The sequence below is a fragment of the Petaurus breviceps genome, unplaced genomic scaffold (genome assembly GCF_028583685.1).
Source record: "Petaurus breviceps papuanus isolate PSGF00001 unplaced genomic scaffold, PetGlider_PUasm1.0 189, whole genome shotgun sequence".
Classification (NCBI taxonomy): domain Eukaryota; kingdom Metazoa; phylum Chordata; class Mammalia; order Diprotodontia; family Petauridae; genus Petaurus; species Petaurus breviceps.
This window is the reverse complement of record NW_027185809.1, coordinates 36,206,158-36,229,409: the sequence shown is the minus strand read 5'-3', so window position 1 is coordinate 36,229,409 and position 23,252 is coordinate 36,206,158. Positions and strand designations below refer to the sequence as shown.

The 23,252-nt window shown below is 40.6% G+C and overlaps 1 protein-coding gene across 1 annotated transcript in view; it reads left to right on the top strand.

Annotated features, from left to right (window-relative positions):
* The window catches only part of VIPAS39 (VPS33B interacting protein, apical-basolateral polarity regulator, spe-39 homolog), a 38,642-nt gene extending 15,667 nt beyond the window's left edge, over positions 1-22,975 (top strand). The window contains exons 4-20 of the mRNA XM_069092312.1: positions 245-391; positions 2,451-2,489; positions 2,898-2,962; positions 3,590-3,646; positions 4,225-4,317; positions 4,856-4,889; positions 5,425-5,527; positions 6,311-6,338; positions 7,908-7,981; positions 15,064-15,139; positions 15,570-15,704; positions 16,530-16,571; positions 17,992-18,081; positions 18,493-18,579; positions 20,637-20,726; positions 21,139-21,243; positions 21,982-22,975. Of these exons, the coding sequence (XP_068948413.1) occupies positions 245-391; positions 2,451-2,489; positions 2,898-2,962; positions 3,590-3,646; positions 4,225-4,317; positions 4,856-4,889; positions 5,425-5,527; positions 6,311-6,338; positions 7,908-7,981; positions 15,064-15,139; positions 15,570-15,704; positions 16,530-16,571; positions 17,992-18,081; positions 18,493-18,579; positions 20,637-20,726; positions 21,139-21,243; positions 21,982-22,002 (1,286 nt within the window). The 3' untranslated portion in view covers positions 22,003-22,975. The remainder of the gene's footprint in view (positions 1-244; positions 392-2,450; positions 2,490-2,897; positions 2,963-3,589; positions 3,647-4,224; positions 4,318-4,855; positions 4,890-5,424; positions 5,528-6,310; positions 6,339-7,907; positions 7,982-15,063; positions 15,140-15,569; positions 15,705-16,529; positions 16,572-17,991; positions 18,082-18,492; positions 18,580-20,636; positions 20,727-21,138; positions 21,244-21,981) is intronic.
* The last annotated feature ends 277 nt before the right edge of the window (positions 22,976-23,252 follow it).

Here is a 23,252-nt window from a genome sequence, read left to right as displayed (position 1 = left end):
GACAAGACTATTGTTAGTTAACTACCAAGTCTTGCCACCCAGCCATTATTGAACACTATTTAAACTATTAACATTTAGCTCCTCCTATGGTCATCCAGTGTCCTTTTTAATTTTAGGAGGCAGGGTCATTTAGGAAGCCAGACTCATCTGTGAAGATTTTAGATTACCTGCTGGGAGATGGTACCATGGGGATTTGCATTCTGCCTATACCAGATCTACAATTTGACTCCTTTCTGTCATGCAGGCATCTCTTGGTCCATCAAAGAGACAGCCTCCAGTGGTGGCCCCCCCCTTGAGGGACGGGAACAGCTGAAGACTCGAAACAGCTTACCCTCATATCCTTCACTACCCAAGCCTGCCTCCTCCTACTCTCTGAGCAGCTTCTTCAAAGGTAAAGAGTGAAGAGGTGTGAGAAGTTTCCCTTTCCCTTGAGCATTAAAAGATTGAACCCAACATTCTCTTTTAATCTGGAAGAAAGGAAAACTGAAGAAAAAGATGCTTTATTGGAGTTGGAAGCTAATTCAGTAATCCTTTGTCACTTTGCAAGATTTTGTGGATAAAAGGAATTAGGGAGACATTTGAGTGGCTAGATCAAAGGGAGATGTCTTCAGAGCTTAGTTGGTAGGGTTGCCATTGGATTGCCAAGGGCAAAGTGACATCGGTGCAGTGTGAAGAGTGATGGATTTGGAGTCAGAGGACATGAGCTTGAATCCAAGTACTGCCTCTTATCCATATGGGGCAAGTAACTCTGATAAGTTACTGAAATTCTCTAGGTCCTACTTTTGTCAGCTTTAAAACGTTGAGGTTGGGCTAGATGGTGTCTGAGGATGTTGCCAACTTCAGATCCCTGATTTTCATTGCTTTGGGAAGGATGTGGCATAGCCATGGTCTTTCATTAGGTAGTTTCTAAAGTAGGTCACATACTCAACTCTATTATAATATAACTTAGACTAATCTATAGAACATAAAAAGATGTCAGCTGTGAAGCTGAGAAGACATGAAGACAAAAGTGGAAAGCCACCTCTTTTTGATATAGACAGTAAACATTTTTTAAGTACCTACAATATGCTAGGCACTATGCTAGAATATAAGAAAAATATAAGAACTGGCACACCATTAGGGCTTATTACACCCTTTTAAACTTTTTTTTCTCTATTGTGGATAAGAGAAGCAGGTAGTTTCAGCTCAGGAAGGTCGGAGAGACAAAATTGAAGGCTTCCCTTTAATCAGCTTTAGTAGCTTAGTCAGATTATGTAGATAAGTGCTTGTGGCCCAGACAGAAAGCTGATCCCCAGCCACCAGCCAAGAGAGTCACAGGAGAGGAGAGCTGGAGGGGGCCCTTCAGACAGGCCATCTCGTCTGGCCAGCCACACGGCTAGTTGGAGTGCTGAAATTAGACTTAGATCTCCCAACTCCCCGCCCAGCCTTGTTGCTATAACACCATGAGTGCTAAGAGTGCTGTAATGTCAAGCTAACCCAGTGGGTGCAGACAAACTACTCAGAAGGGCTTTGGGCGGCAACTTCAAATTTAAGGTGAGTCGATAAGAGAAAAGTTATGAATTACTGAGAAAGATGCACTATGAGCATTTCTTTTGTAGGAGCATTAGCTTAAAGTATTATCTTTGATGAAAAATTTTTATTTTGATCCGGACCTCTGATTTCGTCACTGTAAAGAACGCCTGATGCGGATGCTTCCTCTACAGATGCAGATGAGCAGCTCCATCTGTGACTTAAAGTCTTAGATTTGTTTGAGATACTGAGGAGTTGTGATTGGCCCATAGTCACACAGCCACGCCATTTTAAAAATAGGACTTTAACCTAGGTTTTTCTGACTTCAAACCTGCTCTCAATCCTCTATGCCGCAGCAGTTTCATAAAAATTTATATTTTTTACAAAGGCTAAAAAGTTATAAATGTATGGAAATGGAACAAAAGAACTCCATCCAAATATCAGGGAAAGCGTACATTTCATGATTTGGATCATGTGACCAAGATTTCACTGCCACTGGAGGCGTCTTACCAAGTTTCAGTGCCAGTATTTTTGACTTGTGAATAAACCTCTTCTACAGGGAGGGATACTAGGAAGTAAGAAAAAGTTTGCTCTTAATATTTTAGCCTTAAAAATATTTTGTTAATATTTTCTAAATAAACCTTTGTTTTAGTAAAGAATATACTTAAATATACTACTTTCATTGTGATTTCGCAGTTCTCAGTAATTGTGTTTGCAAGTCTTTCTTTTAGTTAAGATGAAAACATTTGTTGTGAGGCTCAAGTGAGATGATGTATGTATTTTTATAAAGCAACGGTAGAAAGCTTAAGCATGATACAAAAGTCAATTTTTATTTGTTGCTTAATTATTCTGTGTCCAGTGGATGTTTATGATTGTTAGTGGTCCTGGACAACCTTAGCTTGAACCTTGGAACTCATTCTTCATATGTTCTTTGTCTTTAGGAAGAAGCAGACTTGGGAGTTTCCCGTCCCTTTCAGATGGTAGGTATTGGGCTTTAGGGATCGGAGTGTCTTCCCTTGTTTGCTGTGGGGAATAATTTTTGGCCTAATATCCAATCAAGATTTGGGGAACTAGGTGGCATGTCCTTTTGGTACTCTGACCTTAGAAAGAACCACTGAACTGTGTGAAAGGAAATGTTTTAGCTTTATAAAGGATAAAGTGATATATCCTCTCTCCCCCTTCTCCCACCTCCACTCTCCTACCTTCATTGTAATGGTAGGACATAATTTTGGAATAATGTCTTTGACTGCAGACACAAGAACGTCACTGCCCTTGGCCTTAAGTCTATGTGCTAGAGAACCTTTTAGAGAAGAAAACCATGCTAAAAGGGAAAGGTGACAAGGGGCAAAATTCAGTATGTATTGAGCCCATTGCCTTTTCTCCCCTAGCCCTCTCAGATGTGCCTCCTAAAAACTATGCTCCAGAGCTACGAAGACCTAAGGGTGAATACAAGGTGGGTTACTATTAGAAACTATACTTCAAAGCCCAGTGATTTTCATGTGGATTGGCAAAGGGGGCTTAATTGGGCAGAGATTGCAAGTGAAATGGATAAAAGAGAACAACTTTTCCCTGAGCAAAGAATTCTCTCTGAGGCCAAGAATCCAGAGTGTGTGTTGAAGCCACTCTAATCTAACCTTCCACAAACTTGGGTCATGAGTGAATGCACAGATATTGCACAAACCCAGCATTAGTGGGTGGAAGTCTTAAAATGGTGGCTTTAGAGTTTATGGTTTTCTGAACTAATTGGCTCCATTTACAGTGACTTTTTGGAGGGTTATGGGAAAGAATCCCTTTCTCCCTCTTTTCTTTCGCTTATGTCCCCCTTTTCTCAGTGCTTTCAGTAATACAGAAAAACACTAGCTTTCAGCTTCCTATCAAGGCCATTTTCGAAATTCCAGCTTCTCCCTTGTCTATTTGCTCCTACTAAATACCTCCCCCTTCATGACAAAGGATCTCGTGAAGTCAACCAAGCCACCTGAGATCAAGCCCTCCTGGTACCTGTGAGGCTGGGGTGAGGAGATGGCATCCCGATACCCTGGCCTCTGATCCCAGTGGGGTTCACAGGCTGCTAATATTTCAGGATTACAACAGTGACTGGAGCCTCAGTGACACAGTCAGGCGTCTGCAGAAGGGTAAGGTAAGAACATTGTGGAAAGAAAGGCATGGGGAGAACTTTTGGGATGCTGAGCACATTGTCTCCAAGGAAGGGGTATCTCATTTTCATATCTCCTTCCTGTCATTTGGTTACTTTGGATGGTTTCTGAAAGAACTGAACCCAACAGGTCAAAGGTTTTATTGTGGAGAATTTGCAGCACTATTTGGCTTGGTGTGGACTAATGTGAATGGAAGGGAGAGTATATAGGATGGAAGGGAAAAGGACACATTGGAATGGTCTCATACCCTGGTGATCTGCCTTCGGTGATATGCTGTGGTGGGACTTATGGTGGAGGTCAAGTTCCAAGGCTTCCCCAGGACTGTAACACTAGAATACAGAGCTAATGGGAAAAGGTTTTGGGGGAAGTCTCAGGTCTAGAGTGTGCACAGGGATCTTGATGTGACAACTGAGACTTTGTTACCAGTGACACTTCCTGAACTTGGTACCACTCTAGGGAAATTACTAAAAAGAGAGTTTAGGAATATGACTTCCTCAAAGCTAGTAAGTGCAGGCTGGGGAACCATATTCTAATTTCTTCTTACTTCCCCTTGCCCTAATAGGTCTGCTCCCTAGAGAGGTTCCGCTCCCTACAGGACAAGCTCCAACTTCTGGAAGAAGCAGTGTCTATCCATGATGGGAACGTCATTACTGCTGTGAGCTTTATTTTAGGATCAGGAAACCCAGCAACCACAAACTTTGGGACTGTGGTTTGGTGCCAAGTGGGGAGTTGATACCTGATTTCCCTGTGCCTCTTGGGATTCTCAGTGGCACAGCTGCTGATATGGAGTGTGGTGGGAACCTTGACTGTGGCATAGAATCAGTATCTTGGATATTTTGGAAGTCCACAAGGGGAATAGATTCTTGTTTCACTCTCATACTTTTCCTGAGGAAGGATAAATGTGAGAGGATAGGGAAGTGGTTATGTATGTTGGCTCCAAATATTTATGGTCACCAAGAACAAGTGATTTCTGATGGATTTTGTGTTCAAGGCTTCAATCATTTTTTCTCCCAGGAACTTTTTCTTTGCATTAGCTAACCCCTGATGGGTTTTTGGCCTCTGCTAAAATGCTGCTCAAAGAGGCTGCTGAGGGTAGGGCTAGAGAATACCCACTGATGTGTTTAGGTAGCCCTTTAAGTAAAGGCTATGTAACCTTATGTACCTTATACTTTATATTCTTCCTTTTTCCTCAGGTTTTGATCTTCTTCAAGAGGACCCTGAGCAAAGGTGAGCATAGTTTGGCCTGACTTGTAGTCAAGGGCCTTGCCTCTTGTGTAGGATCATGTCTGGGGGAGTGTAAATCCAAGTGATTAGCAGTTCATCTTTATAATAACTCATTAATCACAAATTCTACTGCATTTTATGCATAGGCAGGTAGCTGGGCTAGAGCTTGGGGGACCAAGCAGGTTGAGTTAGTGGGAATTGAGGAGTTCCCTTACTAGTTAGTATTTCCTTTAGGTCCTGGAGGGTATATGATGGATAAATTGTCTCCTGCTACAATTTGGAGAGAAAACTGTATTAGAAAGGACACTAGTTTCACATTTAGCATGATTAGATTATTCTAAATTTTTAAATGTCTATTTTTATTGATGCCTTCTATTTTTGCATACATTTAATTTTCAAATTTGTCTGTGTTCCTCCTCTATACAGAAAGCTTAATAAAGATTTTAAAGGGGGGAGTGGGGAGGGGCAGTTCAGTACAACTAGTCAACATGTAACTGAATGATTTATTTTATTTTTTTCTCTATTTACTCCTCATTAGAGATTCTTTTCCGAGAGCTAGAAGTCCGACAGGTTGCCCTGAGACATCTCATTCACTTTCTTAAGGAGATAGGTGATCAGAAGATGCTACTGGACCTTTTCAGGTGAGAGCTACTCCATCCATCAACAGTAACAACCAAAGTTCCATATGCAGAGACCCTGTTAGGAATGAAAGCAAGGTCATCTAGTAGAGTAGGAAGTGACATGGGGCATGGGTCACATCTCAGCTTTGCAGTTTAGTGGCTGTTGTCACCTTAACAACATGTCATTTAACCTCTCTGAGCTTTAGTTTCGTTATTTGTAAAAGTGGTATAATTCTTATACTGCCAATTTTATTGGGTTGTTTTAAGAAAAGCACCTTGATTATAAAGTGCTGTCTAAATGTGAGTTATCATTTTCATCTTTATTATTGCTACTACTTGGCTGCCCTTGGCAGTCTAGGCCTTCCAGGATGAGATTGAAGAATACAATTTATACTCATTTTTCGCTTCAAACCCACAGAAGAGGCTAGAGTTCCTACCTGTGGGAATCGGCTCCTGCTAGTAAGGTTCCATTCTAAGACACTAGCAAAGTGGTGGGCTGCTTCACCCTGACTAATGAATGAAGATGAGTGAAGCACTTCATCTGGCTGTGGTCATTGACCAGATGTGATTGAGAGTTATAAAATAAGATGTATTCATCAAGATTTGTTGCACTTTGAGGAGAGACTGGTGGTGGTAGAAACTGTAAACATTAGGGTATGTTTTGGTGAATATGACCTTGGTCTGTGTTGCTGATCAGTCATCCCAAGATGAGAGCTTATATTGATGAGAGGAATTGCTTTCACACAGCATTAGACAGAAATGCTGGAGGACTGAATGATCTGTTCCTTTATTATGTGTTTCCAGGTACCTGGACAGAACTGAAGAACTTGCAGTAAGTACGACCTTTCCCTCAGCATGACACTACCATACGCTGCACTCATTCTCTTAAGTATATTAGTATTCTAATTAGAACATTGGAATATATTCCAATGACATATTTTATTGGTTTTGGTGTGGTTCATTTGGTTGGGGTCTATAAAACTAGACTGGGCTTTTTGGTTCTCCGTTTGTAATCTTTACCTCATTTGGAAGACTAAATGAGGCAGAGTAGTAGTATCAGACTTCAAGTTGGGAAGACTTGGGTTTACATCCTTCCTCTGACTTACTACCTACGTGAACATAGACAAGGCCCTTACATTTTCTTTGTTTTATTCTTAGTTCTGTTTCCTCATCTGAAAAATGGGGATGGGGCAGCTAGGTGGCACAGTGAATAGAACACTGGCCCTGGAGTCAGGAGGACCTGAGTTCAAATCCAGCCTCAGATCCTTAACACTTACTAGCTGTGTGACCTTGGGCAAGTCACTTAACCCCAATTGCCCTGCCTTCCCCCCTCCAAAAGAGACCAAAAAAAAAAAGAAAAAAATGGGGATAATATCTCTAGGACTTGCCTCACCAGATTTGTTTTAAGGTTCAAGTTAGATAATGGTTTGGGGTTTTTTTTTGCTTTTTTTTTTAGAAGGGGGAAGGTAGGGCAATTGGGGTTAAGTGACTTGCTCGAGGTCACAGGGCTAGTTTTTGTGTTAAGTGTCTGAGACCAGATTTGAACTCAAATCCTCCTGACTCCAGAGCCAGCACTCTATTCACTGCACCACCTAGCCTCCCCCAGATAATATTTGTAAAGTGTTTTTCAAACTCTAATGTGCTATGTAAATTAGACTGTGAGCTCCCTGAGGGCAGGGAATGTCTTTTGCTTCAGCACTTAGCACAGTGCCTGGGACATAGTAGGTGCTTAATAAATGCTTGGGGTTTTGTTTTTTTTTTTGCCTTTCTTGGAGGGCAATTGGGGTTAAGTAAATTGCCCGAGGTTACACGGCTAGTGTTTTTTGTGTGAGTGTTAAGTGTCTGAGGCCAGAACTGAACTCGGGTCCTCCTGACTCCAGGACCGGTGCTGTACTCACTGTGCCACCTAGCTGCCCCTTAATAAATGCTTGTTGTGTGGAAAATGTAAATGTTAACTGTTACTGTCATAGGACCAAGGTGATGAGATGGAGAGGTGGCATGGAATAGTAGATAGAGAATCAGCCTGGGAGTCTGTGATCCTGGACAAGTCACTTAACTTTTCAGCATCCAGATAATTCACTAAGACTGTGTATTGCAGAAGAGTAGCCCGTCTGCATTGGGAGAAGATGTGTATGTTTACCAGTTTGCTCTTGGCACTAGTAAAATGTCCCAAAGAAAAGAAGCCCAGCCTAGGTCAGAAAGCCATGTTAGGTGGGCAAATGCAACAGCTCCATTGACCCCTTGAGTTTGCTTCATTCTGTCAGATGTGTTGGGAGTTTTGGGTGCTTTCCTTGGCAGAGTGCTCTGAAGGAGTGATGCCAGTCACAAGAGCTCTCCTCTATCTGCTCTCTCCTTTCCATGGAGTCCAGGCCACTCAGAGCTTTCCTTTTTCTTTCTGTAGCTGTCCCAGTACCAAGAACACTTAAGCATCCAGGACCCTGAGAAGCGGAAAGAATTTCTCAAGAATTGCGTTGGGTAAGCACTGCCCTGAACACAGAGTCTTGGGAGATTAGGTATGAGAGCCTTAACACAGAAAGGATCAAGAAGGCAGATGGTGGGGACAGGTAACTGGAGGTGAGTTTACAAGGAGATTGTGAGGCATTTTGGAGGCTTAGGGAGGCATGTGGCCCTAGCTCTCCAATGCAGGAATCCTCTTCTACCCTTCAGCATTCCTGACAGATAAGTTAAGAAGTACCCCTTTGTAGTAGAGATCATCTAGTCCAAATCTTCATTTAATAAACAAGAGACTTAAGACCCAGAGGTTATGTGACTTAGCCTAAGATCACACAGATGCACACTGTAAAGTTCTTGGCCTTGAACCCAGGTTCTTTGACTCCAAACCCATTTTTCCCTGCTATACCATGATGTTCCACATCTAGGCTCTGGTCAAATGCTTTGAGTCATGATGAATGACTAAAAATAGTCACGAAAGCTGATGTTTATATAGTACCTTAGGGTTTCCAAAGTATCTTCATACATTTCATCCTGACCTTATGACAACCTTGTGAAGTAGTTATTCCAGGTTTTATTACCCCCATTTTACAAAAAAGAAAGCTCAGGCTCAGAGAGCTAATAAGAGTCAAAAAATCATTGAATTCAATGCTTCTTCCTCCAAATCTAACATTTTCCCCTAAAAGGCTGCCTATACCATTTCTGGATAGGTTTTACTATTATAAAATTCTTAATTATATTGAGATGAAATTTTTCTTTTCTTTTACATGTCCATACACATAAACACACACACACACACACACACACACACACACACACACACAATTAGACCTCTGCTCTCCTGTAATGTATGTATGTGTCCAAAAATATAGTAGTTGAAACAGTGTTATAAAGAACAGTTAATTACATATTCCCAGTTTGCATCTTGGGCAATCAACTTTCAGTTGGTGTTGCAAGCTAGAACATGTGGGTTTTGAAAAAAGCCTGATTTTGAATCCCAAATCCTAGCTCTGACACTTAATACCTGAGTAACTTTTTTTTTTTTTTAATGAAGTTGATTTATTTTTTTTTCCTGGAAAATTCTATGGGTGTTCTTATAAGTTTTTTTTTTGATCCTTCTTGATCTGGTCAGGTTGGGGGAAGGGCCCAGCTCTAGGAAGTCTGATGGAGGACAGAGGTCATTACTAGGCAGCCAGCATCCCCAAAGTGGTAGAGGTTCAAGAGTGTTGCATGTTTTTATTTTTTTCTTTTTGGAGGCCTTAAGAGATTGAACAGAAAAAGGGCCCGAAGGTCTCACACTGCATACTACTGGGAACCTTGGAGGTGGGGAAGGGATTGGGACCATAGGAAAGGCCTGGTTTAGCCCCATGTGATAGATGTCAGCTACATGTAGTGGATTTCCTCTGTGTCAGGACAGAGTATAGGCCAAGATGGGTTGGAGTGGGTGGATCAGAGAGGTTCCAAGGTAGATTCAGTGTATGGTCACTTCTGGCTGAATAGAGACCTGTTAAATGACTATTAAATTAACTATTTAATTATATTATAATTAATAAATATTAACTATTAAATTAATTATTTAACATCCTAAAGTTCAAATTGCTTCCACTATACAATTGGGATAATATTTGTACTAAGCCACATGATTGCTTTTAGGAAAGTGCTTTATAAACATAACTTCAATATTTAGATTGATTTAGATACTTCTTTCAGAAATGCAGAGCTTAATAAATATATCCCCTCATATTTTACAGTCTTGTCCTTGTTCTCCACTCATTTTCCTGGAGGCATTTCTAGATGAATGGTCTCCAGAGTGTGGGCAATCACCTGCTATCACTGAGCCTTTAGCTTGATCCTGAGGTGTATTTGACCAGCTAATTAAGAGGGTGGGAGCTCCAGCCCTGGCGTCGGGAGGCCTGGGATCGGTTCCAGCCTGAGATACTTGGCACCCAAACAAAATAACTGGCCGTGTAACCTTGAGCAAGTTACTTAACCCCAATTGCTTTTAGAAAAAAAAAAAGAGGGTGGGAAGATGCATCACTTCCTACCTTCCAACACTATAAATTCACAACCTACCCTCTTTCTTGATTGTTGTCTGTTCTGATAGGGCAGTTGTAACCTAATCCTGATAAAGGCATCCATAACAACTTCTGCATTCCTGATTTTGGAAAAATTCCATACCATCATACATACCATCATACCCACCCATTTCACCCTCCACCCCCCAACACCTAGTGACCACAGCAGGTACCTTTGAAAAGGGAGGACACTGGAACTGTGGCTGGTGAAAGAGCCTTTTTAGTTTGGGGTGAGACAGTGAATGGCACAGGATGAGCAGGCACAGAAAAGTTGTGACTCTATTGCAATTCTCATTATATTATTTTTCCCTCCCAAACTACCCTCTTCTAAACTTCCCTATTGCTGTTGAGACACCACTATCTTTCAAGTTAGCCAAATTCCAAACTTTGATGTTATGCTCAATTCCTCATTCTTCCTCTACTCATATGTTTAAGCGGTTGCTAAATCTTGTTTCTAACCCCACAGCATGTCTCATGTTTCCTTCCTTCTCTCACCATCCAAGTTCAGGTTATAAGAACTTCTGGTCTGAACTCCTAAATGATTTTCCAACCTTGTATCCTACCTCTCCAGTCCATCATCTGCACAGCTACTAAAGTGATTTTCCCAAATCACAGGTCTGACCACGTCTTATTCCATTATGGTGCCCTGTTGACTGGAGGATCAAATATAATGTCATATTTTTTAATCGAATCTTTTTCAGTTAATAAGCATTTATTTTCTCTCTATCCAACCTTCCCATCCTACTAAAAAGAAAAAACTTTTAACACACATGCCTAGTCAAATAAAATAAATTCTTGTATTGGCCATGTCCAGATTCTATGTATCATTTTGCATATTTATTCCATCATTTGTCTCTTAGGAAGTAGGTAACATTCTTCATCATCAGTCCTCTGCAATCATGGTTGATTATTGCATTGATCAAAGTTCTTAAGACTTTAAAAATTATTTTATAAACATTTTATCATTTTTACAGTGTTCTTATACTATAAATTGCCCTTCTCATTCTGTTCACTTCATCCTGCCTTAGTTCATACAGATTTTCTTAGGTTTCTCTGTAACTGGCCCTTTCATTGTTTCAGACAGCACAGTAATAATCCATTTTATTCATATACCATAGTTTGTTCAGCTATTCCCCAATTTATAGGTAGCCCCTTAGCTTTCAATTCTTTGCTACCACAAAAAATAGTTGCTATAAATATTTTTTATGTTGTTTTGTATTTTATTTATTTACTTTTAGTTTACAGCATTCAGTTCCACAAGATTTTGAGTTCCAAATTTTCTCCCCCTCCCCCTTTATGGCGACATGCAGTCTAATATGTTACAAATATTTTTGCACATACAAGGCCTTTTCTTTTTTCTTTGATCATTTTGGGGTATAGAAGTACTGGTGGTATTGCTGAGTTAAAGAGTATGCACATTTTAGTAACTTTGAGGGCACGGTTCCTCATTGCTTTCAAGAATAGCTGGACCAATTCACAGCTTCATCAACAGTCCATCAATGCAGCCTCTCCAACATTTTCCAATTTCCTTTTTGTCAGTTTTGCTGTTCTGATGGATGTGAGGTAGAAACTGCATTTCTCTAATCATTAAGTTTCTGGAGCATTTTTTTCCCTACAAATACAGATAGCTTGACTCTCTCAGACAATACTGTTTGAGTAGCTTCCTGTGCAAGTCTTCATTGGCATTGCATTGCCTCCCTCTTCCTGGAGGTCATCCTTCCTTTGATGTAGCTGATTTATGCCTAATGTGGACCTCTGTATGACTTTTTAGGGTAACCTATGGTTTTAGGTCTCTTGAAACTGTGATTCCATGACTCAAAATCACACATTATTGGAAGACTCACTATTTTTTTTTTGGAGGGGAGAAGGTAGGGCAATTGGAGTTAAGTGACTTGCCCAAGGTCACACGGCTGTGTGTGTCTGTGTCTGTGTCTGTGTGTTGTGTGTGAGGCCTGATTTGAAGTCAGGTTCTCTTGACTCCAGGGCCAGTGCTCTACTCACTGCGCCACCTAGCTGCCCCAGAAGACTCACTATTTTAAAGAACCTTTGTTTCAGAAATTTGTTAAAAAGCATTCTACAGTTTCCCCAATCCAGTTTACTTCCCTCCTTTGAACCAGTTTCTTGTCCACTCACAGTGTCTATCCAAGACAATGGCATTTCTGTACCAGTCACGTGAAGTGTTCATCCAATTGCATATCATATCTGGGACAATAGATAATTATCATCCATTTGGCTTTTCATTTGTAAATACTTAGGTCAGATGCTTCTGAATGATTGTGGTTGTCATTTAGGAAGTTGTGTAGTATCCCAGGGCTTGATGAAATGAATCCAGTGCCATCCACAAACAGGAGCATCTAGAGGACACTGTGAAATCCTTTTTCTTTGGACTCTCAGACATCTTCTGTGGTAGACACTTTTGGCAAGCATTAAGGCCCCTGTTTTATACCTTGACTGACAAGAGGAATGTCAAGATTGTCTCTGTTAAATCGTTTGGGTAGTCTTGAATAGTTTTGAGATGCATGGGATACACTTTTATGTGATGGAAGGAAAGTCTTTAAGGCTTCATTTAAAAAATAATATTTTGGTTTTTTTTACACTACTCTCTGACTAAGCGCTCTGCCCTTATCCCCTCCCTTCCCATGGAACCCTCTTTTAGAACAATGAAAATCAGCTAAGTAAGCAAAAGTAGCGCACTACACCTGACAACATTTGCAATGTTCCATGCTTCTTATCCCCTCTCCTGAGAGGAGGGAAGTGTGTTACCTAATCAGTCCCCTGAGCCAGCGTTAGAACTTGTGTATAATCTGAATTCTTTCAGTGGTGTTTTCACGTACATTTTTGTTGTCATTTTGTATATTCTACTTTCTACATTCTGTATTACTAAATAATCTTTCCATGTTTATTTGAATTCTTTATGTTTGCCATTTCTTACAACACATATTCCCTTACATTTCATATATCACAATTTGTTCAGCCATTCCCTAATTGATGGGAACACATTTCAGATCCATTTTTTGGTTACCCTTATAAAATGTTGCAATGAATATTTTTGCTTGTGTGACACCTTTCCTCCTGTCTTTTACCTCCTTGGCTTTATGCCTTATAGTGAGAGTGGAGGAGCAAAGGATGTGAGCAGTTAAGTGACTCGTATAACACCAAAGCAATTGAATAAGCTCTCAGCTTGACTAACAGTACAATTCTAGTGTGTCTGACTTCCCACAGCCACACCAACATTGAGTATTTCTGTCTTGCATCATCTTTTCCAATTAGGATATTATCGAAAACTCACATTTGTTTTAATTTGCATTTTTAGTAGACTTTAATTATGCTCCTTGAAGTCAGGGACTATTTCATTTTTGTCTGTGTATGTTCTCCACCTAGCACAGTATCTGCTACATAGCAGTCACTTAATAAATACTTGTTGATTGATTGCCATAGATTGGGGCAATTTTTTTAATGTATTTATTGATGAGTTTATATTTCTTCTTTAGAAGTGACAGTCTTTCAATAATGTGTGATTCTGAGTCATGGAATACCAAGAGACCTAAAACTATAGGTTACCCTAAAGAGCCATACAGAGGTACACATTAGGTATGAAACAGCTACATCAAAAGAAGGATGGTGTCCGGGAAGAGGGAGGCAATGCAATGGCAATGAAGACTTGCACAGGAAGCTACTCAAGCAGTGTGGTCTGAGAGTCAGGCTATCTATATCCTTTTACTATTGTCAGGCAAGGTATAAAACAGGGGCCTAATGCTTTCCAAAGGTATCCACCACAGAAGATGTCTCACAGAGTCCAAAGAGAAAAAGAGTTTCACACTGTCCTCCAGATGCTCCTGTTTGTAGATGTCGCTGGATTCATTTTATCAAGCCCTGGGATACTACACAACGTCCTGAATGGCACCCACAATCATTCAGAAGCATTTGACCTAAATATTTACAAATGAAAAACCAAATGGATGATGATTACCTATTGTCCCAGATTTGTGCAGTTGGATTAATGTGCTTTCCTTATCTATTGGAGAATAGCTCTTAATCTTTTGTTTGTATCAGTTTCCTGTATATCTCAGATATCAAATTATCAGAAATGTTCAATACAAAGATTATTTTCCCCCACTTGACAGCTTCTTATTCTAGCTGCCCAGATACTGTTCTTGCAAAAACTTTTTGATGTTACATCAACTTTGATCATTTTGTGTTCTTTCATCTTTTCTATCTCCTGAGACTAAATTTCCCCCATAACCATAGATTTAAAGGTGCTCTCTTCTGTTCTTTAAATTTAAAAATTAATTTATTTGACCTTTATGTTTTGATTGCATATTCATTTGGAGCTTGTTGTAGTATATATCATAAGAAGTTGGTCTGAACCCATTTTCTGCCAGACTTTTTTATATGGAGACCTATGGCAAGGCTGGGTTTCATTGACAAGTCTAATGCTCTTTGTAGTCATTAAACAATGGTATGATCCTTTTATTCTCTTTTCAGTCAATTGTCTATAAAAATGTTACTTGCAGTAGGTTATCATTTCTATAAGTCAACCTGTTCCTTTCTCATAAGATAAAATCAAGAATGTCCTTGATGTTTTTGGAGATAATTCTCATAAATGTTTTGCAGAAATGGTAAAGTAGGTATATAATTTGGTAATTTTAGACATTTTTCATTCACTTCTCCGCCCCCAGTAATTAGGTCCGTGATTTTTTTTTCTAATATTTGCTGTCTTCCCTCTTTTGGATAGTTTAAGAATTTACACCTCAGAGTCCTAAAAATTGTGTTGCTATCAGCACAGACTTCCTCTTCTTATCTTTGTGAAATTATACAGACTGTGATTTGGGGTTCAGATATAGTGGTGCTACTATTATTATTGATAGAGGAAGCATTTGTTAGAGAAATCTTTATAGACATATTAGTATTTTGAAGCACTAAGAAGTCCTCAGGTAAAAGTGCTAATGATAGTTTGATTTTGTTCATCCTTTGGGAGAGTGACACATCTACTGAGGAGAAGTACTAACTAACCTTCTGGCCTTTTACCAGTTTACCATTTTCAGTGGAAGATGCTGCTCATGTTCAAGACCATTATACACTCCTGGAACGACAGATCATCATCGAGGTTAGAATCCCCAATTTGCTTTTCTGTCTCAAAGCTTGTAAGGCCTTTTCTTCCACCATTGTAATTTCCGCTTAGCACCGAGGAGAGTTCCAGAACCTTCTGCCTCCAAACATAATTCCTCTTATTCAGCCACCCTGCTAGGCAGCTAGTCTCTAAGAATCTTGTGTCTTTCCCTCCTTATATTCTATGCCATTTTTTCCTTTTTCCATTTCTTCTGAGTACTGTGAAGAATGTTCCCTCAGCATGCTATCTTCCCATAGCTTTTCTGGATCCAACTTGAGATCATTGGCGTGAATTGTTTTGACTGTTCTGGCCTGTCTTCCTGGATTTAATGTCTTGTCTTTGTTTCTCTGTAGTGTTAGTTGTCTCTTTTATATAATCTATGGGTTTTATTCTTCTTTTCTCTTTCTCTTGGTCCCATTTGACTCAGGTGAATGACCGACATCTAGAGTCTTCGGGGCAGACAGAAATCTTCCGGAAACATCCACGGAAGGCCTCCATCCTCAACATGCCACTGGTGACAACTCTCTTCTACTCCTGTTTCTACCACTACACAGAGCCTGAGGTGTGTGAAAGTAAAATCGAGGAGATAAATGTCCAAATTCTCATGAGTTCTTAACCTAGGACACGCACATGGAGTATGATTTTTAATATTAATTTTAAAAGTAGGTTTGGATGTTGTCTTGCTCTCAAAGGGTCACTGGACAGGCAAGAGTATGTTTATACTTGGCATACCGTCTGCAATCTGGCATCAGAATTTGGTGTGGTGTACTTTGGCTGCTTGTTTCCACAGCAGTCTTTGTTCAGAGGGGAAGACTTTCTTTCAGAATAGGGCAATTCAAAGGGGAAGATAGATTTTAGGTGGTAGAGGAGAGAGGTGAGGTGTGAAAGAGCCAGGTGTATGTGCAGACACAACTTCTGATTTCATGAAGATGTGTTTAATGATTAGAGTGTCAGTTTTTCCAGTTCTTTTTTTTTTTTTAAGCAATTGGGGTTAAGTAATTTGCCCAAGGTTACATGGCAGTTTTTTTTGTGTGGGTGTTAAGTATCTGAGGCTGGAACTGATCCTGGGTCCTCCCGACTCTGGGGCCAGCGCTCTTACTCACTGCACCACTTAGCCGCCCCAGTTTTCCCATTTCTTAAGGCTCATTGAAGAACTGGAGAAGGCATTGACGTTCTCAAAGCAGTCTTCATATAGCTGAGTTATAGTGATAGTCAGACTAAATATGTTTCTGATGCTTATATATTGAACTCAGGTGGTCTTGAAATGAAATGTAGGAAGTCCTGAAGATAGAAAGAAGTGAGAAGTTGTCCAGCTTTAAAGATTCACGGTAATCTGTAGGACAGTTAGCAAACACAATAATGTTTCTTCTCCTCATTTTCACCCCAGGGAACATTTAGCAGTCCCATCAATCTGAAAAAAACTTTTAAGGTAAGTATAAATGGATTGTTTTTTTGATAGCAGCCACATCAGGAAAAATACGAAGTAGGAATAAGAAAAATGGGTGATGGAAATGTTGAGAAAAGTTATTGAGACTTATTTAGTTCCAGCGATCAAGGAAATTCTCTTTTGAACTTCCTTAGTTGTATTGAGGGTGCCAGCATCCTTCTGGTCTCCCAGGTCCACAACCTCAGTGTTAGATTCCATTCCCCACTTCACCTCCTTATATCCATTCAGTTGTCCCCACTTTTACCTCAGCATCTCTCATATCAGGCTTCTTCTCACTACTCACACAGTTATCACCTTGGTTCAGACCCTCATCAACTTTAGTCCAGCCTATTGCAGAAGCCTCCTGATTGAGCTTTCTAGCTCGAGTCTCTCTCCGCCTCCCCAGTTCATCCTCCACATAGATGTTGCTAGAGGAAAAATAACTTTCCTTAAGCACACCTCAGATTGTGCCACTCTTCAACTCAGCAAACCCTGTTGTCTATAGGATAAAATGTAAAGTCCTTTATAACATGGCTCCAGCTCATCCCCCCAGTCAGGTTCTGGATCGCTGCCCTTCCACCCTCTTCTCGACAAACTGCCTTTCTCATTCCTTATCCCCGCCTCCGTGGCTACACAACGCCAGTTTTCCCCTTGTTCTTCCTCACTTGCGCCTCATAAAATCCCTCACTTGTAAGTACAGCTTACACACCATCTTGTACATGATGCTTCTGATTTCCCCCAACTTCTGCAGTTCTTTCCCTCCCTAAACTACTCCCTAAAATTGTTTTTATTCTTTATATTACACACACACACACACAAACACACACTCCCTTTCCCCACTTCCCAACCCCCCCCATCTCAACAAAATGTAAACAACTTGAGAGTAAGGATTGATTCATTTTTTTTTATCTTTGTATTCCCAATTCCTAATAAATAGTAGATGATTAATAAATGTGTATTGATTGAGCGATTGAAACAGACTTCTAAAGTTAGCAAGAACCCTCTACTATGCCACCTTCCTTCTTCATGGACCAAAAGAAAGGATGGGTTACTCAGTTCTCATTCAGTGGGAATTTCCTAATTTTTCTCAAATGATCCCCCCACTGCTGACTTCAAATAATTAGGAATGTATTGATAAATAGAGAGAATATCATCTTATAACCCCAACTTTATAGAAGTTATATTTTTGAACCATTTGGTCCCACCCTCACTTCATCTTTGCTCCTTATTATACCCTACAAAAAAACCCTGTTCTTCATGCATCTCCAGAAAATGGGTCTCAAATAGGATGTGTAGACCTCACTGTGATAAGGAAGCTGCTTGCTTATCAATTTTACTAAACAGCTGATAATCTTCCCCAGTAAATCCATTGCTGCTTCCTGCCATTCCCCAATCTCCCTGATTCCCCATCTTTGTTTTCCAGATTCCTGACAAGCAGTATGTACTGACAGCTCTGGCTGCCCGTGCCAAACTTCGAGCGTGGCAGGATGTGGATGCCCTCTTCACCACCAAGGTAGATAGATGCCTTGGAGCCTTTAAGTTTCTCTTGCTCAGTTTTGCCTTGGAAGAGATACCGTCACTTTATTGTCCAGCGGCTACAAAGGTTCCTCTTAACTTCAGGCATAAAGTTTGGGGTTTGTGATGTGCACTTGTAGTTTCCTAGGACAATATAGCAGTACTTCAGTGCCTGATCTCCCTGCTTCCTTTCTGTTCCATCTCTCCCTGGGAACCTTCTTTTATGTTTCCAGCTTCTGGTTCCCACAGTCTCATTTTCTATTCTTCATTGCCAAGTGTTCTGTGAAGTTCATCCTCACTTTTTCTTTGTTGTCTCCTCTTTCTCTCTGTCCTCTTCCCCTTGAGCTCTCTGTCTCTGATAAGAAGGTTGGGCCTAAGTGTTTCTCATGTCTCTGCGTTTCTGTTTCAGAATTGGCTGGGGTACACCAAGAAGAGAGCTCCCATTGGTTTCCCCCGAGTTGTGGAAATTCTGCATAAGAACAACGCTCCTGTACAGGTGGAGTTTCTGTGGGGAGAATTTGCATGCAGAACAGCTCCGGACACAGTCCCAATTGACTTTGAGCCTCCTAGTCAGTGTCGATCTATCTGCTGAATGAGACCAAGTGTGTTGCATAGGTGCTCTGTGAAGAAAGCTTTCCCCTGCCCTTTAGAAGTAGATAGACTCTGTCCACCCCAGAGAGTAACTTCTCTTAAGTATTTAGGAGTGTTTGGCTGTGCTGAATCCACAGGGAACATAAACATCATGTTTACATGACAGAAAAGGACTGCTCGCAGGGAGTGTCAAGGACATGGCTTTATGTCAGATCTGGAGCTTGACCTGCTCTGACTGTTAGATTCAAAGGAGAATGTGTGACCGGCTATTTTTCCCTTGCAGTGCCTGGAGGGATTTAATAAAATCCACTCCATCTCTCTTTAATTTTTTTCTTTTTTATTATGAATTTAGTAAAAAATTTAAAATGAACATTGCATTATGTCAAGAAAAACAAAAAGGGATTGTATATGAAATTGAATTTTATTGTGTATAGTTTGATTTTTTTCCTATTACATAGAACTTGTTTTTTTCTTTTTTCACTTCAAATTTAAATGTGCCAGTTTCATCATTGTTCTGCTTCTCTGTGTCCTCTTCTGTACTTCTTTTTGTTCTTTTTTGTTTGTTTGTTTTTTAAGCAATCAGGGTTAAGTAACTTGCTCAAGGTTGCACGGCCAGGTGTTTCTGGGTGGGTGCTAAGTGTCTGAGCTCAGATTCGATCCCCAGGTCACCCCGACACCGGAGCCGGTGCTCTTACTCGCTGTGCTACCTGGTCGCCCTCTTTTGTTTGTTTTTAATGATTCATTGGTGGGCTTTTCTTTTCATACTTTTTTTATATCATAATCATTACCTCCCACTGTCTTCCCTCAGAAAAGAAAAATAAGAAGGTTTCTTCATATAATTATGTCTCCAAAACAAATTCACACATTCTCTGAAAAATGTGTATCTCATTCTACACCTCTGGTTCATCACCTCTATGCCAAAAAGTGAAAAGCATGGTTCACCAGGTTTCTGGAGTTGTAATTGGCCATTTCATTTATCATAGTTCTTTGACAGCTGTTTTCTTTTACACTACTAGTTCTTTCCACTTCACCTTGCATCACATCTTACTGGTCATTTCAGGTTTCTCTGAATCCATCCATTTTGTCATTTCTTAAGGCATAATATCCCATTATATTTATGTACCATAATTTGTTCAGCCTTTCTCCAATTGATGGGTACCCCTTAGTCTTCAGTTCTTGCAGCAGTAAAATGTGTTGCAGTAAACACTTTTGGGTCTTTCCCACTCTTTTTTTTATTTCTTTGGGAATAGGCCTAAGAGTGGTATTGTGGGGTCACATATACACAGTTTAATGACTTTGTAGGTAGAGTTCCAAATCATATTTCCAGAATGATTGGACCATTTCACAGCTCTCCTAACAATACATTAGTGTAATTATCTTCCCACATCCCCTACAATAACTTAGAAGTGTTTTAATTTGCATTTTTCATTAGTAGCGATTTTGAGCATTTTTTTCATATAGTTAATAGCTTGCCTTTCTTCTTTTTAGAACTATCTGTTCATGTCCTTTGATATATATCTATTGGAAAATTACATTTCCTCTATATTTTGGACAACAGCCTCTTGTCAGATTTTTTTTCCCAGTTTAATCTTTCAATTTTAATTCTAACTGCAATGATTTTTTTCTGGGCAGAAATGTCAGTTCATATATTTGTGTGTGTGTGTGTGTGTGTGTGTGTGTATAATGCTTATTCTTACAAATTGCTTTACATATATTTAATCCTTACAAGAATGCCGTAAGATATCAGTAGTACGGGTGTCACTATCGTTTTGGAGGCAGAGAAACTGAATTTTGGAGAAGTTACTTCCTGAAGGCTGCATAACTACAAAGCAGAGAGCCAGGATTTAAATGTCTTCGAACTACAGATGCACTTTCTACTCTATGCTGTATACTACTTCTTATTAAATCTCTATCTTTACTGACTTAGATGTCCATGGACCTCTAATGTCTCATCTCCCCCAGGTCTTACAGGAGTATATCCGACTCATTGAAGATGTGGACACAAAGCTGAGTCTGGCTACCAAATTTAAGTGTCATGATGTTGTCATTGAAGTAAGTCCCAGAAGAAAAGGGCCCCTGGGTTAGACCCTCAGTAGGCCCTTGAAAGGGAAAGAAGGTGGATCGTGACATCAACTGTCCTTAATTCCCTGCTTGTTTTGCTTCTGCATATTGGCTTATGTAGTCTGGTGAAAATTGAGCTGGAAGCCAGGATTCCTGGGTCCTGTTGTCAGCTGCCTTGACAACTGTGTATTCTCTAGTGAGTTGGTTTATGGAAGGCAAGGTTTTGGATTAAGCTAGCGAGGCTTCTCTCCCCAATTTTCCTTCACATTTTTCTGTTGAGGACCCTCCCTACTTCCATTATTACCTAACTCCACTATAACCGCCACAGACTTTATTCCTGGTAGGCTCACTTAGGAAGGTAGTAAGGAAACAAAATACATGGTTTCTTTTGTTTACTGCTCAGACATACCGGGACCTGAAGGATCGGCAGCAGTTAATAGCTTACAGGTGTAAGGTGGATAAAGCATCCTCAGAAGAGGAGAAGATTGACAACATTCTCAGTAGTACGGTGAGCAACTCCGATTTGTCTTTCTGTCAGCCTGGGGTGACAAGACTATCCACAAAGAAGCAGCCAGAGGAGGGCTTCTTCCCAAGACCTAGTTGGAATAGTAGTTGTCTGAGCAGATTGAATATTAGTTTTTCAGATGCCAGCAGTGTTTGGTTTGAGCAGGATTTCTTTCAAGGTTTGGAATGAAATTAAGGTTATCATATGAAGGTAACAGTTTCTCTGAGGATCTTTGGGCTGGCCTTTAGTTGGTGTGCCTAGGTTAAGACTGAATTGGGACTGGAAGAAGGGCTTGAGGGTGTCTACAAAATAGTGGTTTCAAGGAACTAGATCTAAAATGTCCAGACTCTTAGTAAGTGGAACTGGGTTACAATGGTGATAACAATTAGGTAAAACAGACTGCATCTGTTTAGTGATGGTGGCTGGCTGGCAGGACTGCAAAATTTAATCCTCTAACTAGATATTTTCTGGGTGTGCTCTGTGGTAATTTTCCACAACTAGGATTTTTCACTGTTTTTTATAAATTTCACCTAGGAGAGTACCAGCCTAACTAGTCCTGAGGATTACAAAGATAAATTTTAGGTTCCCCATCAACAGAAATGTCCTAGGAGAATTCTTTTTCCCTTTCCTTCCCTCTGCCTGGAGATATGTCTTACTATCTCTTTAGTTTTTCTAGAGGGATACAACATTGCCTAAAGGCTAATACTGACTAGACTCCTGCACCGTCTGCTCTTTTTGCAGCAAATTCGATGGAAGAACTAATTGGAAAGTAGTGAACCAAGGAACCTTCCTGTTTGCCCTCTTCCTGTCCCCAAGAGAGAAGGGAGGAGCCCTTCCAGGGAGAGGCACTATCAGCCACATCATCTGGGCCTATCACCAACAGGCAGAGCACTTAGACCAGAACATCTTCAAACTGAGCCTCAGACCAGAGGACACTTAGGATACTGAGTCTTAAAGTGTGATTTGTGAAACCGTGCTGACTGGATACTTTTGTGAAGGTCAGGGGGGAGGCAGTTTCAAATTTGTGACTCTGTAGGGCACGTTCTTGCTTTAACTGAGAAGATGATTGCTTCAGAAAAGAGGTGTCCTGGACTGTGTCCGTCATCATGGAGCTAGAAGCTTTCCTATCAGCTGATGGTGGAACTGAATTTGGTTAAACAGTGACTATTCTAAGTCAAGTCAAAGTCAAAAGACAGAGACCAGATGCATCTACATCATAGGAGCAAAAAGAGGGTGCTGAAGATTTGCAGGGAATACAACAATAATAACCAATTTACATTTATTTTTGCCATGCCCTCTGGAATTATTTTTTCCAACAAGTGTCCCTCTGCTATACCATCTCACCTCCTATCCCAAGAGATTGTGGTTGCTTTCTCTTGCACATTGAGGGTCCTTCTTGTGCTGGTGATGAGAGCAGAATCCCATTATTTCTTCTCCCACCCCACTCCCAGACCCAAGGCTTTGTTTAGAGACTCCAGCAATGCTGGGAAACACTCTCTTCAGACAGTTTCTCGGCCCTTTATTGGAAGCTGCAGGTAGGTCTACCTGGGGTAGATCCAAACTTGGTCCTGCTCCCTGGTCTGCTGTGGATTGTAATGGGGTTACATTTTTTTCACCCAAGGGCACCCTCCAATGCTTGATCACTACTCTGCACCAGTCACAGTTTCCTCTCCTGTGTCAGAGCTGGCTTGCCCCACCCTCATTAAGCTCCTAATAAAGCTGTTTCTATGCCTCCCTAGGTGCCTTCTGTTTCTTTCCTTTCATTCTCTTCAGAATGAACTTCATAACCCTTTTTCTTGGGGTGGCCCTAAGTCAGTCTTAATGGTTCTGTACAATTACTTTAAAAGGACAGCTGGGTGGCACAGTGGATAGACTGCTGGCCCTGGAATCTGGAAGACTTACCTTTCTGAGTTCAAATCAGAACTTAGACTTTTACTAGCTATGTGACCCTGGGCAAGTCAGTTAACCTTGTTTGCCTCAGTTTCCTCATCTGTAGAATGAGCTGGAGAAGG